Raw genomic sequence first — 20,156 nt, forward strand, 5'->3', positions numbered from 1 at the left:
GCCTTTCACAGGGCACAGACCATAAAAGTCTGCCCAGCACTGTTCTTGTACTAAAAGTTCTGAAGCTAACAGCGAAGCCCCTTAAAATTTACACACCAGCCCATCCATATCTATTTAGTTACGATCAGGGCATAGACCATAGAAATCTGCCCAGCACCAGTTTTGCTTCCCAAGATTGTAAGCTCCTTGAGCAGGGACTGTCCTTCTGTGTTAAACTGTACAGCGCTGCGTAACCCTAGTAGCGCTTTAGAAATGTTAAGTAGTAGTAGTAATTACTGGTGTCGCCACCCAATCTCCGCTAAGAATCCGTAGATCCTTTTCCTTTGTGTTTATCCCATGCACGTTTGAATTCCATTACTGTTTTCATCTCCACCACCTCCCGTGGAAGGGCATTCCACGTATCTACCACCTTTTCTGTGAAAAGATACTTCCTGACATTACTCCTGAGTGTGCCCCCTTTCAACCTCAATTCATGTTCTCTAGTTCTACCACCTTCCCGTCTCCAGAAAAGGTTTGTTTGCGGATTAATACCTTCCAAATATTTAAACGTCTGTATCATGTCACCCCTGTTTCTCCTTTCCTCCAAGGTATATATGTTCAGGTTGGCAAGTCTCTTGTACGGTTTGCAGTGCAAATCCCATACCATTTTTGTAGTTTTTCTTTGCACCGCTTCCAGTTTTTATTTTACATCTTTAGCAAGGTACGGCCTCCAAAACTGAACACAATACTCCAAGAGGGGCATCAACACCTCCTTTCTTCTGCTGGTTATATCCCTCTCTATGCAGCCTAGCATCCTTCTGGCCACAGCTGTTGCCTTGTCACATTGTTTCTTCACCTTCCTATCCTCTGACACCAACACACCAAGGTCTCTCTCCTGAGTCGAGCTTGCTAATCTTTCCCCTCCTATTCGGTATCTCTTTTGGGTTTCTACACTCCAAGTGCATCCCTCTGCACTTCTTGGCATTAAATTTTAACTCTTGGTCTCCGCTGAGCCCATTGGATCATGCAATTTTGATGTTTAAAACTATGGTTCTACAGGAAGTGGAACATTGTGAGCAAGTGCAGGGATATGTGAAGTTTAATACTACCCGTCTTGAGAGACAGGCGATTTCCACCTTGCGAGAGGACTCTAATATTGTGATCCGCAGAGCGGGTAAAGGGGGTACGGTGGTGATATGGGAGAAGATGGACTATCTAAAGGAAGCATATTCACAATTGAATAACAGTGCCACCTATGTGGAATTATTGAGTGATCCCTCACCGGTAGTAGTAGCTAACAAGATTCGGGAGGTTACTAAGGATGGACTAAGCTGTGATTTTCTGACAGAATGGGAATTCAAATTTTTGAATTTTGAGAAATTCAAAGTTCCAGTGTTTTATTTATTACCGAATATTCACAAACGCCTGAAACAACCACCTGGACATCCTGTTGTCTCGGCTAGGGACTCATTGTTGGAAAGGTCTTGCAAGTTCATTGATAAACATCTGCAACCCTGTTTGGGCATGGTCAAATCCTATCTGAAAGACACTACCCACTTTTTGCAGGAGATGGAAGGGGAGTGCTCCCCCAAGTGGATATTGGTAACTTTGGATGTCTGTTCGCTGTATACGAACATCCCGCAGAGCGAGGCAATGGATGTACTTCTTGAAGCATTGGAACTACGTCCACGTCCACATGTTGTTCCTTCTGAATTTTTGGTTCAGCTTAGTGGCATTGCTGTGGCTCTAATTACTTTATATTTGATGATCTTTTTTATCAACAAACATGGGGGCGACTTTTGCCCCGATTGTTGCCAACCTTTTCATGGCTACGTTTGAAGCAAAGTGGATATAGCCCTCTACACACTTTCAATATATTCGATGCTGGAAGCGTTTCATCAATAATTTTTGTATTTGGACTGGCACGTTGGATGGCTTACAGCAGTTTGTAGATTACTTAAATCAGTGTCATATACAGATTAAATTTGAAATAGTACGTAGCACTCAGCAAAATGCATTTGTGGATGTGTGGGTTAGAAAGACAGGTAAAGGGTTTTCTACCACTGTCTTTTCTAAGCCGACTGACAGGAATTCTTTGCTACACTTCACAAGTATGAACCCCTGCATATGAAGAAAAACATACCTTTTGCGCAGTTTTTGCGCTGTCGTCGGATTTGTTCATCAGAAGAGGAGTTTAAAAGGTGCACTGAGTAATAAATTGCTGCAACGGAGCTATCCTCAACACAAAATAAAGAAAGCGGCCAAACGGGCTTGGTATAATCCCAGTGAGTCTCTTCTGCAATATAAATCTCTACAACAACATGAAGACATACTACCATTTGTGATTAAATATAATGCAAATACCCCAAGGTTAAGTAAAGCGATAAGGAGACATTTTGAACTATTGAAAACACATGCCTTGTTTAGGGATGCGACTATATTGTTCTCCTACCAGAGGGGTTGTAATCTGGGAGATTTAGTTAGCCTGAATGATGTGTGGACATCTAGGATACCGCATACCATGGTGGGCAACCACAAAAAGTGTGGCCATTGTTCGGTGTGACATATCATGAAGGAGGATAGTGTATTTGTCCATCAGAAGTCAGGGAAGAGATGCTGGTTAAAAGCCAATACAACATGTGAATCCACAAGGGTGGTCTGTGCAATTAGATGCCCTTGTGACCTGATATATATTGGCCAGACATCTAGGAGTTTGAAAATAAGGTTAATGGAGCATCACTAATGCTTGAAGAACCTGAAGCGGGAGGCTCCTTTAGTGGTGCACTGTGAAGCAAAACAGCATCAATTTGACTTGTTACAATGCATAGCCATTGAGCAATTACAGCCATCATTGAGGAGAGGAGACTGGTCGCACTCTCCGACAATTGGAGCGGAAATGGATTTTTTCTTTAATTCAGTGGAACCACATGGGTTGAACGTCCGGGTAGAGTGGTCGGCATTTTTTTTTTAAGTTAGCCACCTGAGAAGATGAGGTTGACATCATGGTTCACCACTAGGACTGATTGGACAATTGGATTGAAAGAGGGAGGAGCTTGATTTATTTCAAGAGTGAAGATGGCGGTTTTTTGTCAGTTACCTGCCTTGTTTGCGACTTAGTTTGGACACAGGAGTAGAATCCCTGATGCAGCTCTGGCGAAACGGGGACTCCCTGTTGGGTTTTGTGGATTCAACTTGGTGGTAAATTGGAGCAGCAAAGCACTGGATGAATTGGAGACACAGGATTGATCTTCAGATAAGTGCTGGGGGGCTGCCGCACCATAGTTATATATCTGGTGTATATCTGTAATTACTAGATGGGATTGAACATTGCATAAAATTACACTAAATTGATTTTCTGCATTCTGTGTTCCACATATGTGCACAAGTTTGTCACTTGGACTCTTCAGTGAACACTCAAGCATAAGAAATTGTGGAGATTTTTCAGGCCAGATGATGGTATACCGGGCCCAAACCTTATAGCTGGAAAACACGGGCTGGCTGGGTGGTATTACTGAGGCCTTTTTTTCTCCACTGTCTGGTGGCTGAGTGGTGCTGAGAGTCTTAGTCACATCGGGTGCTTATATAAATAGTAGTATATTTGCAGCCTTGGAGCTGTAAGATTTGATTTTCATATTAAATTTTTAACTGCCAGACCCTCGATCATTCTTCTAACTTTTGGAGATCCCTTCTCATTGTTTCTACTCCCTCCAGGTTATCCAGTCTATTGGCTATCTTTGTGTCATCCACAAAAAGGCAAACCTTTCCTTCCAACCCTTCAGCAATATCTCTCACAAATATATTAAACAGAACTGCCACCTATCAGTCAAACAGTTTCCTATCCAGTTCACCACTTTCGGTCCTAAGTTCAGCCCTTTCAGCTTATTCACGAGTCTTCTGTAGGGAACCGTATCAAAGGCTTTGCTGAAATCCAAGTAGATTACATCTAGTGCATGTACTTCATCCAGTTCTTTGGTCACCCAGTCAAAGAAGTCAATTAGATTTGTTTGGCAGGAGTTTTCTTTGGTAAAGCCATGTTGCCTCGGGTCCTGTAACCCATTGGCTTCTAGAAAGTTAACTACCCTTCCTTTCAGCAGCAACTCCATTATTTTTCCTACCACCAACGTGAGACTTAACGGTCTGTAGTTTCCCACTTCTTCCCTGTCTCCACTTTTGTGAAGAGGGACCACATCCACTCGTCTCCAATCTCGTGAATCTCTCCCATCTCTAAAGATCTATCAAATAAATCTTTAAGAGGTCCCGCCAGAACCTCCCTGAGCTCCCTCAGTGTCCTGAGATGTATCCTATCCGGTCCCAAAGCTTTGTCCACCTTCAGATTCTCCAGCTGTTTATAAACTCTTGGGCGTAGTATCTACTCCATTCCCAGATATTCTCTCGGCAGCCAACCGTGGTCCTTCACCAGGATTTTCCTCCGTGAACACCGAAGAGAAGTAATTGTTTAGCACATTTGCTTTATCCTTCTCACTCTCCACATAGCCATTCTCATTCTTTCAGTCTTGCAATTCCATTCTTATCTTTTCTCCTTTCTCCAATATATCTGAAAAAGGTCTTGTCACCTCTCTTTACGTCTTTAACCATTTTTTCTTCCACTCATGCTTTCGCTAGCTGTATTTCCCTCTTCGCTTCTTTGAGCTTAATCCTGTAGTCTTTTCTGTGATCCTCTCGTTGCGTTCTTTTGTATTTCTTGAGTAAAGCCCTTTTGCTCTTATGTTTTCAGCTACTTGTTTGGCGAACCATATAGGCTTCTTGTTCCACTTGTTTTTGTTTATTTTCCTAGCGTAAAGATCAGTCACCTTATTTATAGCAGTCTTTAGCTTTGACCACTGATTTTCCACTTCCCCTACGCCTTCCCACGTCAACAGCTCCTTCTTCAGGTATTCCCCAATTTTATCAAAATCAGTACATGTGAAATCCAGTACTTTGAGTTTTGTGCATCCACACTCCGCCTTTGCCCTTATATCAGACCATAACGTGTGGTGATCACTATTACATAGGTGGGCACCCACCCAGATATTGGAAACACTTCCTGCATTCGTGAGCAGTAGAGCCAGCATTGGCCCTTCCCTCGTGGGTTCCATCACCATTTGTCTGAGCAAGGCACTTTGACAGGCGTCCACAGTCTCCCTACTTCTTTCCAATTCTGCAGACGGGACATTCCAATCCACATCAGACAAGTTGAAATCTCCCAACAGTAGCACCTCCCGTTGTCCCAACAGTGTCACTGCTTTTATATGTTAACCTTTATTTTTGTGCGTTCAATGTGGACTAACATATGATTTTATTCAGTAAGTAGTGTCACAATCTGCAGAGATATTATCTTTAATCAGCCTCAACTAATGACTCTTTCAATTTTCCACATTTGTCATCTGATGAAAAAAATAATAATCAGATATGTTTTTCACATTTTTGGCTCTTTGAGGTGGATATTTCTACAGAAGAGCTAATGTAACGTTTGCTAATTCCATGCAGACCCTCTCTGTAAACTCTGTCTGAAGAATCCCTCTAATGCTTGCATACTCTTGTAACTTCTTATATTCTCAGATTAATTGTAAATTGAAAGCCCCTCTACAGCTATTGCAGAATACGGTGGCCAGATTGATTTGTGGTCTGGGTCGATTTGATAGCGTTTCACCTGTATTGAGGGGATTACATTGGTTACCTGTTGCACGGAGTATTAGATTTAAAATGATATGTTTGATTTTTAAAGCAATATTTGGGTTGAATGCCGAAGGGTTGGTGGAATTGTTGGAGTTTTTCTCTTCCAAGAGAAATTTCTGTTTTTATCAGACATTAACAATAGGTTATTCTTCTATTAGAAACGTTAGATTAAAATCTGTTATTGAAAAATCATTTCCTTTTCATGGGGCACATCAGTGGAACATTTTACCTATGTTCCTGAGAACACAATCTTCCTATAAACATTTCAGGAAGATACTTAAGACTTGTCTTTTTGAGGATTAAGACTAAGTTTGTATAGAGGTTTTTTAGTTTTGTAACTTCTTCTCTTTAATGTTGAGAATTTTCACTTTTGTGAACCGCTGTGACTCAATTCCAGGAATAACAGTCAGTATACAAGAATGCAATAGAATAGAATATATACATTATGCAAGATAGTTACATATTTATAGAATTTCACTTAGGATATATGCACATATATGCTAGTATTCAAAACATTTATGTGCAGTGGGCACCTAAATGTTAGCGCTCAGTTTATAGAACCTATAAGAGCCCATTTGTGAATTTTCAGTGGTGCTATTTGGATAGTCCGTGTCTATGAATAGCTGGCGATATTCACCCACTTTCAGTTTAGATATATGAAAAGAGGAAAAGAAGGCCACTCTGGTTCTCGAATGTAGTAACCGTAAAGGTAAGGGAAAGGAGGTTAGCCTTCATACGTTCGTTATAAGACGACTCAGAAAGAAGAAGACAGGTGAGAATACCTGGATAATCTAAGAGAAGCTGGAAAAGCCGTCAGAAAGCGAAGAGGCAAATGGAAGAAAAGATAGCTAATATGTAAAATTGGGGGATAAGATGTTTTTCAGATATGTAAGCGACAAAAGGCAGTGCCATAATAGCATTTTGAGGCTCAAAGCTGAGGGAGAGGATTATGTGGATGCTGATTAGGATAAAGCTGAACTGCTTAACAACTATTTCTGCTCTGTGTTCACAGATGAAAGGCCGTGGGTAGGACTGCAGAAAACAAATGCAAATGGGGATGGATGTATGGTAGACCGAGACCTGTTCTCAGAGGACTGTGTTCATTAGGAGCTAGCTTAACTAAAAGTGGACAAAGCGATGGGGCCTGATGGGATACATCCGAGGGTGCTCAAGGAACTCAGGGAAGTTCTGGTGGCTCTGCTGATGGACCTCTTGCAGGACTGGAGAAGGGCGGATGTGGTCCCTTTTGCACAAGGGTGAAAGTAAGGAGGAGGTTGGGAATTTCAGACTGTCGGTCTGACCTCGGTGGTGAGTAAACTAATGGAAACGCTTCTAAAGCGGAGGATTTTGAGGTTTCTTGAATTGAATGGAATGCAGGATCCGAGGCAGCATGGCTTCACTAGAGGCAGGTCATGTCAGATGAATCTGATTGATTTCTTTGACTGGGTGACCAAACAGTTGGACGTGGGAGGGGTGCTAGATGTGGTGTGCTTAAGATTTCAGCAAAGTCTTTGACACGTTTCTGCACAGGCGACTCATAAACTGAATACTCTTGGTATGGGACCTAGAATAACTGACTGGGTTAAAAATTGGTTGAACGGAAGGAGACAGAGGATAGTGGTAAATGGAGCTTGCTCTGAAGATAGGGATGTTATCAGTGGAGTGTCGCAGGGATCGGTCCCAGGGCCAACTCTTTTTAACATCTTTGTGAGTGATATTGCAGAAGGGCTGTCTGGTAAGGTTTGTCTCTTTGCAGATGATACCAAACTCTGCAACAGGGTGAACACCCCGGAAGGTGTGGATGACATGCAGAAGGACCTAGCAAAACTTGAGGAACTGTCCAATATTTGGCAACTGAGATTTAATGCTAAAAAATGCAGGGTCATGTACTTGGGTCACAAGAATCTGAGGGAACGGTACAGTATAGGGGGTGACGTGCTTCTGTGTACACAGGAAGAGTGGGACTTGGGGGTGATTGTGTCTGATGACCTTAAAATTTCCAAACAGGTGGAAAAAGCGACGGTCATAGCCAGAAGGATGCTCGGGTGCATAAGGAGAGGGATGATCAACATGAACAAACAGGTGATAGTGCCCTTGTATAAGTCTCTGATGAGGCCCCATTTAGAGTACTGTGTGCAATTCTGGAGACCACATCTGCAGAAGGATATAAACAGGATGAAGTCGGTCCAGAGGGCGGCTACAATGGACATAAAACATATAGAGATAGGCTCAGGAACATGAACATGTATACGCTGGAAGAGAGGAGATATGATAGAGACGTTTAAATATCTCAGAGGCATTAATGTACAGGAAGTGAGCCTTTTTCAAATGAAGGAAAACTCTGGAATGAGGGGGCATATAATGAAGTTAAGAGAAAATAGGCTTGGGAGGAATCTAAGAAAGTATTTGTTCATGGAAAGGGTGATGGAAGTGTGGAATGGCTTCCTGATAGAGGTCATGGAGACGAGGATTTAAGAAAGCATGGTGTCAGAATTTAAGAAAGCATGGGACAAGCTTGTGGGATTCCTTAGGAAAAGGAAGGGTTAGTGGTTATAGAGGATGGTTAGACTGGGTGGGCCATTTGACATTTATCTGCCATCATGTTTCTATGTTTCTAATTTAGGACAGCAAAAGGGCTGCCCCTGTTTAAAGCACTTAGTGACAATATATTCTGCACTTCTAAATATCTGTTTCCTTAGTATCCTTGCAGACTGGCCCAGAGAAGACTGATGTGTTATGTGCTACTACCAGCAGGTAAAAACTGAGAATTCCTGATTTTTGAGTGAGCCTATAACTACTGTATAGTCCCTCAGAGAACCAGTATTTCTCAGTCTCCAGCAGGTAGTGGATGTGGTGAGCCTTTGCAGTCTTGTTTTGGGGGAGGGGGGTAGACTTTTCTATTCTGTTTATTTGTGAATTTCCAGTAGCACTGTACAGGTAGTCTATATCTATGAATAGCTGGCGATATTCACCCACCATCTGTTTAGCCAGCGGTTTAATTTAGGGCAGCAAAAAGTCCGTCCTCGTTTAAAGCACTTAGCCCCCTTCTCTCCATCACTATCCTACAGCACATGGTATGCATGCTGAAGAGTTAACCACTGCTGCAGACTTCAAGCACATAGTGTACACCTAATGTTTGTTCATTTCAACATTATTTTTCATTGCACTTATTGTTGAATTAGTATATTCTTATTTTGATTTCATTCATTGTCATTTGTCTTTTGTATATGCTTATTTTAATTTATGTGCTACATTGAATTGTAGCCTGCAAATGAAAGAAATACAATGAAAATAGTGCTTTTGCATTGAACCTATAATGTATGGTATATTACATGTGTGTAGTTTGGTGTGTACCATTTCCCACATGCCTGCGTTCTAAAATCTCATTTGCATCTGCATAGGCCCCTACCTCTAATACAGTTTTCTACCATTTTTGAAGAGCACTGAGGGTTCTTAAAGTTGGTTTTGTAACTATTGTGTAAGCAGTTGCTTTGATGCTGCCTTATTGGTGAGAAGGGGTGGACATGAAATGCTCTTTGTCTACCTGGATATCTGTGTACAGGTTTAATGCTTTCAGCTACTTCCCATACATCAACGTCACTGTGTTCAATTTCTTCAGAGCAAGCTGTTAATCAAATTTGCAAATAATTGGGGGGGGGGGGGGGGGGGGAATAGTGTGTGACTCCAGAAACAGAGGGCCCAAAAATATCTTGTACCCAACCAAAGCTGACTGCCAGTATGTTTAGAAGCAATGTGCCCGGCTCCCAACTTTGTGGGAAACTTTGTATGGGTGAGTGTGAGTATCAGGACAGAGAACGCTAGCCCAGCAGACACATTCTTATCTTCTTTCTTTCTGATTAGTTGACGATGACAGACCAGAGGCAGCGCTCCTTATCCACCTCCGGGGAATCTTTATACCATGTTTTAGGATTGGACAAGAATGCCACCTCAGATGATATCAAAAAATCTTACAGGTGAGGGGTTTGAAACTATATTCTCTAGTGGCTACAAACCTCTGGATTGCTACCTCATTATTTCTGCACAGCCTAAGCTTTCAGCTGCGCTCAGTATTGCACTTAACGCTGCAGAGAGTGGAGCTTGGACCTTCTACCAGATAGAGCAGAGGGAACAGCTACTCTGCTGCTCATGTGAAATGCTAGTGACTAGGCTGCATCAAGTGTTACATTCCACCAGAGGGCACTAGTATGCTTTTGTTGAACTCTTTAATAAATTAATTAAAGCTATCTAAAAGGTAAATAAAGGTGTCAGAGTAAGTGTGGTTATCTCCACTCATATTTGTGGTTGATCAGTTCCTACCTGTACTTACTGAATTGGGAATCCTGTGCTAAGGACCCTAGCAGATGTAGAATTAGATCTTACATGGCCTTACGAAGAGTGCAAAAACTTTATTTAGACTAATCCTGTCAATGAGCTACTTATTCTCCAAGGACAAGTATGCCATAGTCAGGGGCATTTTCGAAACAGAAGGGTGCCCATCTTCTGACACAAATCGTGAGATGGGCGTCCTCTCAGGGTCGCTCACAGCGGCATAATCGAAAGCCGATTTTGGGCGCCCTCAACTGCAGTCCGTCGCGGGGACGACCAAAGTTCACATGGGCGTGTCGGAGCCATAAGGCAGGACTGGGGCGTGCTTAAGAGATGGGCATCCTCGACCGATAATGGAAAAAAGAAGGACGTCCCTGACGAGCATTTGGTCGACTTTACTTGGTCCATTTTTTTTCACGACCAAGCCTCAAAAAGGTGCCCAAACTGACCAGATGACCACCGGAGGGAATCGGGGATGACCTCCCCTTACTCCCCCAGTGGTCAACAACCCCCTCCCACCCTAAAAAAAAAATTAAAATGTTTTTTTTTCCAGCCTCTATGCCATCCTCAAATGTCATGCCCAGCTCCATGACAGCAGTATGCAGGTCCCCGCAGCAGTTTTAGCGGGTGCAGTGCACTTCAGGCAGGCGGACCCAGGCCCCCCCCACCACCTGTTATACTTGTGGTGGTAAATGTGAGCCCTTCAAAACCCACCCGAAACCCACTGTACCCACATGTAGGTGACCCCCTTCACCCCTTAGGGCTATGGTAATGGTGTACAGTTGTAGGGAGGGGGATTTGGGGGGGCTATGCACCTGGGAGCAATTTGTGAAGTCCACTGCAGTGCCCTGGCATGTGAGGGGAACCAGTGCACTATGAATGCTGGCTCCTCCCACGACCAAATGTGTTGAAATTGGTCGTTTTTGAGATGGGTGTCCTCGGTTTCCATTATGGCCGAAAACTGGGGATATATCCATTTGGATACAGAAAGTGAAAGTGCCTTGGTGCTTTGTAGCTTTTACTATATGAGACGTGGGGACCCCTGACGCAGGTGCTAGTCACCGAAACACGGCCCGTGTCGGGTCTTTTTGTCAAGGCTCATTCATTAAAGAACTGTGTTCCATTTTTAAAGGCTCGTGGTGCTGTTTTTTTTTGTTCGAAAACTGGGGATGACCATCTCTAAGGAAGACCTAAATGTTGAGATTTGGGCGTCCCCGACCGTATTATCGAAATGAAAGATGGACGCCCATCTTGTTTCAATAATACGGGTTTTCCTGCCCCTTTGCCAGGACGTCCTTAGAGATGGGCGTCCCTGTTCGATTATGCCCCTCATAGTCTCACAACTGGGTGACATCATGTGACGGAGCCCGGTGTGGACACTGGCCAGCGCTCTTTTTTTAAGAATCCTTTGGCATCATCCCACCGCGCCTTCCCACCCGACTCTGAGCGTGGAAGCAGTCTTCGTTTTCTGTGGAAAAGAGAGGTCGTGGTTCTTCGGTGCATTTAGTTTCTCTTTTGTCTTGGTGCCTTCCTTGTGAGGGTTTGTCCTTTTTTCTTCATTATTTTCATTTTTTTTTTGCTCCCCTTAGTGTCCCTAGTCACTTTTGCCCTGTTTTAAGTTTTTTGGCTCTGCCCATAGGCCCAAGTTCCGGCCCAGTTGGATCGACATTTTTCAAGGATGAATGGCCTTTTTTTCACCTTCACCATTTTTCCATTTTATTTCGCATCGGCTGTTTTTCCTTCCATGTCCCAGAAACCTCCCAGTGGCTTTAAGCACTGTTTCCAGTATAATCAAGTCATCTCTGGAACTGATCCCGATAACTGGTGTCACCAGTGCTTGACGCCAGACCATGATGCTTATTCATGTGTCCTCTGTTGTGCATGGAAAAGAGGGCCCAGAGAGCCAGAGAGATTGAGCACAAAAAGATTTTTGGAGCCAAGTCTGATCCATCGATGTCAGCATTGGAAGCATCGGCCCCAATGACTCAGGCAGCTCATTTGGACACTGGGAGTGCATCAGCAACAAGTAGGTCTCCCCCTGCCTCGACGTTGGGCACTGTGTTAGGGCCCTGGGACCAGTCTGCATCGGACCAAACATTGACGCGACGTGAGGATTCAACATCATCCTCATTGGTACCATGGGACCCTGATGCTCGACACTGAGGCAAGCCCAAGAAGAGCACACATCAGTCCCCTCGAAGCGCAGTACCAGGAGCACTGGGGCATCAAGAGGAACGCTCCCTATCTCTTGAGGAGGTGCCGATGCTGCAGCCACCTTCCAGCCAGGCTCAGGCTTCTGATTCGGCGCTGACAGGTTCACAGGCTGGCCCCAAACTGGCACCGGCCCCACTTATACCGATGACTGCCCTTGACAACCAGTTCTGACCATGTTTCGGGAGTTGCTGGTGGGCTTGCTGCAGCAGCAGAGTGCCTTTGCATTGAGGGAGCTTGTGGCAGTCACAGCATAGCTCCAGCCCTCTTTGGAGACCCAGGTCTGTGGAACAGCAGCAACTGACACTGATGCCATTGCCTCGGTGAGCATTGGTGTCTGCGGTATCCCGCTTGACATCGGGGAGATAAGCTTCCCCAGGGTCAGGTGGCGGATCCGTACCTCGGTGCCCTGAGTGGCCTGAACATTTCTCCAGTAGACCAAGGCAGGTGAGGACTCATTTCTCCCAGGAGGAGTTCTTTGAGTTTGTGACCAGTCATGGGACTCTGACGAGGCACCAGACTACTACTCAGAGGAAAGGTCTTATGGCGTGCCCTTGGATCCCTCACCTTCACCAGTTTTGTCAAAAGGATGGCAGCTGCTATCCCCTTTAAGTTAGAGATCGAGAATGAGCCTAGGGCAGACTTGTTGACCATTCTGGACTACAACTATCCTCCTAGGGAGGCAGTCACCATATCCCTTCACGCCATCCTCCGTGCAGGTTGTCCTAAGAAGGTGAATTCAATGTATCACATCCAAAAGGCTCCCGAATTCTAGAAGGCCCAGTTGCCAGACCACTCCATGTTGGTCGATTCAGCTCCCAAGAGAGCCAGAAGCTTCAGGACTCATGCCTCAGTCTCCTGGGCATTGATGGCAGGATCCTGGATTCTTTTGGGAGAAAGGTGTTTCAGGCCTTGATGCTCATCTCCTGCATCCAGATCTACCAGCTCTACATGAGCCTGTCCATGGTGTGGTGTTCTAGGCTTTGTGGACAGTCCTCCACTGGAGCAGGCTCAGCTTCACCAGCTGGCTACGCTGCAGAAGGAGTGCAGGACATACCTAGCCAGGGACACATTTGCATTTGCTTTCTGACTCTCTGTCTTAGGTGTTGTGATTTGTAGACTATTATGACTACTCATCTTAGACCTTAAACCAGCAATTCAAGAGAGGTTGGCAGACATTCCATGCTGAGGAGGTAGCCTTTTTTGTGAACAAAGTGGAGCAGGTCACAGACTCTGACACTATCAAGTATCTTTCAGCAGCCTCCTTCTGTGACCACCTCCTTTTGGAGTTTTTCAGTTGAACCTTGTAGGAGTGCTTACTATTCTCATAAGCGTAGGTTCATTCCTTCTACCCACTCCACCTTGCCCAGCCTCAGCACTCCTGGCCCTGGCAGCAGCATACCCCGAAGCCCCAGCCAGCTCCCCAGTCAAAGCAGGGGGCAAGCTTTTGACTGGCTTCAAGAGTGCATAGCCACCATCGGGGTAGTAGTTCCAGATGACCTGTCGGTTGGGGGAAGGCTGAATTTTTTTCCAGGAAAGGTGGCTTCTTGTAACCTCTGGTGGGTTCTCCAAATTGTCTGCCACAGTTATGCACTCCATTGGTGAACAAGTCTTCCAAATTGTCCACTGAGAGCATCTTAATCTCTGCTCTGTGTGCAAGGAGGTACTTGCAGAGGAACTCTCCGCCCTTCTAAAGGCCAGTTCAGTTGAGCCTGTTCCACTAGGGCAAGAAGGGAAGGGATTCTATTCCAGGTACTTCCTTGTGCCCAAGAAAATGGAGGAGATCTGGTCCCATCTAAATCTCAGTTGCATGAACAAGTATCTGGTCCAGAAAAAGTTCAGGATGGTTTGTCTAGGCACCCTTATCCTCATGATTCAGATGAACGATTGGTATGCTCTCTGGACTTAAAGGATACCTATGCCCACATTCAGATACTTCCGTCTCAAGAAGTATCTCAGATTTTGCGTAGAGAAATGCCACTTCCAGTACCACATACTGCCCTTTGATGTCACGTCAGCTCCAAAGGTCTTCACCAAATGACTAGTGGTAGGTGCAGCTTCGCTACACAGGCTGAGAGTTCATGTGTTTCCCTACTTGGATGATTGGTTGGTCAAGAACACATTGAAGGAGGATGTTCTTGATTCCATGCGGAGGACTATTTGGGTGTTAGAGCTACTAGAGTTCGTGGTCATCTAACCAGTGTCCAACCTACAAACCTGTACAACAATTGGAATTCATTGGAACCCTGCTAGATATTCGGGCCTACCTCCCACAGGTATGGACTGATGCTCTGATAGCCATCGCCACTCAGGTCCGCAGCAGCCAGCAGGTCACAACTCAGCAAATATTCAGGCTGTTGGGCCACATGTTGTGCCTCCATTTGAGGGACGTCCAGTGGACTAGCTTCCCAGTGGTTTCAAACCAAGGGGAACCTAGCAGATGTCATCCACATGACTCCCAATTTGGCTCACTCACTCCAGTTTGACCCTGAGACTACCATTCCAAATTCTTTCACCTCAGAAGGTAATAATCATGGATGCATCAAACCTGGGCTGGGGAGCCCATGTAAATGGGCTTTACACCCAAGGAATTTGGTCTGCCCAGGAGTCTTCACTATACATTAACTTCCTGGAGCTCCAGGCGATTGGAACGCTCTAAAGGCTTTCAGAGATCAGCTGATAAACCAAATTATTTTGATTCAAACAGACAACTAGGTTGCCATGTGTTATGTGAACAAGCAGGAGGGTATGGGATTCTACCCCTTGTGTCAGGAAGCTGTCCGAATGCGGACCCGGGTCACCAGTTATAACATGGTGCTCCAGGTCACATATCTGGCGGGGAAACAGAACAGTGGCAAACAGGCAGAGCAGAGTCATGCAACCGCATGAGGGGTGTCTCAACATGGGCATTGCCCACAAGCTCTTCTGAGAGTGGGGCATCCGCTTGGTGGATCTTTTTGCCACTCATCTCAACAACAATGTTCCTTGGTACTGCTCCAGACTCAGATCACACAGCAGACTAATGGTAGATGCTTTTCTCCTTAATTGGGGAACGGATCCTCAGTGTACATATTCTCCCATTCCTCTGATAGGGAAGACTCTCTTGAAACTCAAGCAGGACAAGGGGTCCATGGTCCTCAGGCCATTCTGGCCAAGACAGATGTAGTTCCGTCTTCTTCTGGAGTTGATCTCTGAGGAACTGTGAAGATGGGAGTGTTTTCCAGCTCTCATTACTCAGAATGAGGGGTCTCTTTTATATCCCAACCTCCAGTCCCTGGCTCTCATGACCTGGATGTTGAGAATCTAGAATTTGCATCCTTATATATGCTGGAGGCTGTCTCCAGGTTCTTGCTGGTTTTCAGCAAATATTCCACTAAGAGGAATTATTTCTTTAAGTGGAGGAGGTTTGCTGTCTGCTGTGAGAGTAAGGCCCTAGATCCTCTCTGTTGCCTTACACAAAAACTGCTTCAGTACCTCCTGCACCTCTCTGAGTCTGGTTTGAAAACCAACTCTGTGAGGGTTCATCTCAGTGTGATCAGTGCTTTTCATTACCATGTGGGAGCTAAGACTATCTTTGGATAGCCTCTAATTGTTTGCTTCATGCAAGCTCTGCTGTTGACAAAACCCTCCATCAAACCTCCTACTGAATCATGGGACCTTGACATCGTCCTCACCCAGCTGATGAAAGCTCCTTTTGAACCACTTGATTCCTGTCATCTGAATTACCTAACCCAGAAGGTCTTATTTTTGGTGACAGTCAGTTCAGCTTGCAGGGTCAGTGAGCTTCAGGCTCTAGTAGCAGATCTACCTTATACAAAGTTTCTTCATAACAGATCAGTTCTAAGTTCCTTCCTAAGGCTGTGTCAGAGTTCCATCTTATTATTAGCAAATCAGGAAAATATAACTTTTATTGCAATCTGCAAAAAATCTTTATTAGCAAATTCACATCAATATATAATAATAATTCCTTACACATCACAACACAACACCTTTAAAATAACATACCCATTCATACTCCATTCATTCTCATCGAAATCCATAATTAAAATACAAATTTTGAAGTAGAAGTGACCATCGATAAATAAACCACATAAACCATTGGATCCTCACGTGGAGTTCCTCCTATAGTTATATCTTCAGTCTATTAGAGGTATTTATTTATTTTATTTATTTATTTATTGCATTTGTATCCCACATTTTCCCACCTAAGTTTCCAGCCACCAAACTTCAGTTCTTATAACTCCACGAATAAAAGTTCAGATCTTAACAACCTCAATTCGATGGTCTTTCCCTTCTGAATCTCATCTTATTTCAAAATCCATATCGAATATCACATCAGAGTTATAATCAGTTTCAATACTCATTGTCTTTCATTCTCAGCTCGTCATGAGAAGAGCTGAGAATGAAAGACAATGAGTATTGAAACTGATTATAACTCTGATGTGATATTCGATATGGATTTTGAAATAAGATGAGATTCAGAAGGGAAAGACCATCGAATTGAGGTTGTTAAGATCTGAACTTTTATTCGTGGAGTTATAAGAACTGAAGTTTGGTGGCTGGAAACTGTCTAATACCTCTAATAGACTGAAGATATAACTATAGGAGGAGCTCCACGTGAGGATCCAATGGTTTATGTGGTTTATTTATCGATGGTCACTTCTACTTCAAAATTTGTATTTTAATTATGGATTTCGATGAGAATGAATGGTTATGTTATTTTAAATGTGTTGTGTTGTGATGTGTAAGGAATTATTATATATTGATGTGAATTTGCTAATAAAGATTTTTTGTAGATTGCAATAAAAGTTATATTTTCCTGATTTGCTAATAATGTTGGGAGGAAATTTAGACTAGTCTGATTCCTATTTATATTTTAGAGTTCCATCTTAACCAGTCAATTGTTCTGCCAACACTGTTACCCAAACCACATGCCTACCCTGGCAAAAGTGCACTTCACACCTTGGACTGCAAGTAAGCCTTAGCCCTTCTATCTGGAGCAGATTAAAGTCTATAGGCAGTCCACCCAGCTTTTATTTTCTTTTGATCCCAACAGGATCAGTGCACACACTTTGTTCATTTAGCTGGCAAACTGCATCTCTTTCACTTATGCCCAAGCTGGGCTGACTCTGGAGGATCATGTAACGGTTCACATCACAGTATCAGAACCATGGTTGCATTGGTAGCCTTCCTGAGGTTAGCCTCTATCAAAGAGATCTGCAAGGTTGCAACGTGGTCTTCGGTCCACAGATTCATATCTCGCTGCTGCCTCAAGCAAAATACCTGACACAACAGCCAGTTTGATCAGACAGTACTGCAGAATCTGGTGGCTAGAATCCAACTCCACGATCCTAGGCCTGTTATTTCTGTTCCAGACTGCACCTTCATAACCAGTTTGTTTTGTTTTCAGGTTGATTGGGTGTTTAGGCCTTGCCATTGCAAGTCCCTATTATCTTAGCGTTGTTGTTTTCGGTGAGTTGGAGGTTGCTAGGGATTCCCAGTTGTGAGATAATATGGCCTGCTTGTCCTTAGAGAAAGCAAATTTACTTACCCGTAGCAGATGTTGTCCGAGGACAGCAGGCTAATCATTCTAACAAACCCTCCCTTCTCCCCTTGGAGTTGTCTTCTCCAGCTATGTCATTAGACTGCTGGTTGCGCGCTTGCACGTCGGACAGGAAGGCACCTGCGCATGTGTGGTGGGATGCTGCCAAAGGCCTCTTAAAGAGCCAGAGTGCTGTGCAGCTTCTGCGGTGGGCTCAGTCGGATGACATCACCCAGTTGTTAGAATGATTGGCTTGCTGTCCTCCAGAGAACATCTGCTACAGGTAAGTAACTTCACTTTCCCAGCCTGTAGACAAGTGAAAATGTACCAGCAGTAGCCATCCATACATATGCCTACATGTGTGAAGAACTCACTGTGCATTTGTAGCTCTATATGTGGGTGGGTACATGTGACTTCATGTATGAAGAATTGTTACTGTGCATGTGTAGCTGTATATATGGGCGAGTACATGTGACTGAAGAAGTGTGGCTGTACATGGGTTGAGTACATGTGCCTGTGTGTGTGAAGTGTATCTGTATACAGAGTGAGTACATGTGCTGTATTTGTGGACATTGGAAAATGGTGAAATGGAAAATAAAGTAATTATTTTGATGATTTGTACCGTTGCTTGTTTATTGAATTTATAACAGCTCTAACTGTAGTAACCCCTGGAGAAGAACAATTATAATGTAATGTGCATCAAAATTAGATACACGTATGTGTGCAAGATGAGTTACTGTGTGCCTTTGTGCCTGATTGCAGACAGCAGCACCTGTAAACATGTCCATGTGTGAAAGTAGTGGCATGCAAACATGAACATGATTGTGAATGTATTTGAGTGCAAAGTTGACTTTCATTGCATGTTTCAGTATGTGACAGTGGTTTTGATTTTTGCCTGTCACTGACAGGGCCGCTGAGAGACAAAACCAGGCCTGAGGCAGGGCTGTCGCAGCCCCCCCCCCCCCCCCCCCCCAGTCAGACCAACTGCAGCCCTTGCTGGTGCCGAGCCCCCATTGGAGGCCGGGCCTGGGGGAATCTCCCCCCCCCCCCCCCAAATCCCCCTCTCGGCGGCTCTGGTCACTGACAGTCTTTTGCCTGGAGGAAGAGTGTGATAGAAAACTCGAGTAACACTAGATTATAAGATCTGACGTTCTACTCCTGAGCCCCCACTAGTGCATCTGTTGGATGGAGCATGCCCCTACTTGCATAGTGTTTGAGGTTGAGGGGCTGCAGTAAAACTGCTTGTATAATACAGAAACAGGAACATACAATCTCTCTGCTTAGGAGCATTCTATTTTCATGTTTTCCTGCAGAAAACTGGCATTAAAATACCATCCTGACAAAAACCCAGATAACCCTGAAGCATCAGAGAAATTTAAAGAGATCAACAATGCACACGGGATCCTGACTGATGGCACCAAACGAAATATCTATGATAAGTATGGCTCTTTAGGGCTGTATGTGGCAGAACAGTTTGGAGAGGAGAACGTGAATACATACTTTGTACTGTCGAGCTGGTGGGCAAAGGTAAGGGAAACATTCAGCATCCGCAAGGTCTGGTGTCCCTTCATTCCAGACTAGAACAGATTTGCATAACACACAGTGGGCCAGGACTTTCTATCCTTTTACCCTTTGTTTAAATCAGTGGTTCCCAAACTTGGTCCTGGAGGCACCCCAGCCAGTCAGGTATTCAAAATATCCACAATGAATAGTCATGAGAGAGTTTTGCATGCAGTGAAGGTAGTGCATGCAAATATCTTTCATGAATATTCATTATGGATATCCTGAAAACCTGACTGGCTGGGGTGCCTCCAGGATTAAATCACTGGTTTAAATGAACTGAATGGCTAATTTCTCTCTAAGATCTATTTGAAATAATTGCAGTATAAGTTATCTGCAGTTCCTTACTGAGTGTACCTTCAACAACTACTTAAAGAATCCCATACATTACCCTGAATTCTTCAAAATCTAAATACCATCATTTTACATTTCCTGGTGTGTTTATTTTAAAAAAAGATTGTTTTAAGACCACGGCAGAGGTCTGGGAATTCTTAATGATATATTTGTGCTGCTTATGGCAGTTCCTATTCCTCCTCCTCCTGATCACTGTCTCAATCAGACGTGGGGCTGGGTTCTAGTACCCTGAGCCTTCCTTTTCCCTGCCAACTTACTTTGTCAAATCACTACAGAGACACTTTAAGGCCAGGGAGTATGTACTAAAGCTCCTTCTAGAACCCTGACTTCAGTCATGATGAATAGGGTTCCTGCCTCCTTCCCCCTTCCACGTTATTCCCATTCCAAGCCCACATGGTGGGCAGAAGACATGAGCTAGGAATCAAATGCATTATCCTCTGTATGGCAGTGTGCAGTACTGTCACTAGGTTTCCCAAGTGACCTAAGTTTTTACTGGTACTGCAGCTTC

At 44.2% G+C, this 20,156-nt stretch overlaps 1 protein-coding gene across 3 annotated transcripts in view; it reads left to right on the top strand.

Annotated features, from left to right (window-relative positions):
• The window catches only part of DNAJC5 (DnaJ heat shock protein family (Hsp40) member C5), a 159,242-nt gene that overhangs the window by 82,441 nt on the left and 56,645 nt on the right, over positions 1-20,156 (top strand). For all 3 annotated transcript variants that reach the window (XM_030211623.1, XM_030211622.1, XM_030211621.1), the window contains exons 2-3: positions 9,517-9,629; positions 19,048-19,261. In XM_030211623.1, coding sequence (XP_030067483.1) covers positions 9,523-9,629; positions 19,048-19,261 — 321 coding nt within the window. In that variant the 5' untranslated portion in view covers positions 9,517-9,522. The remainder of the gene's footprint in view (positions 1-9,516; positions 9,630-19,047; positions 19,262-20,156) is intronic.

Source organism: Microcaecilia unicolor, chromosome 8 (genome assembly GCF_901765095.1).
Source record: "Microcaecilia unicolor chromosome 8, aMicUni1.1, whole genome shotgun sequence".
Taxonomy (NCBI): Eukaryota; Metazoa; Chordata; class Amphibia; order Gymnophiona; family Siphonopidae; genus Microcaecilia; species Microcaecilia unicolor.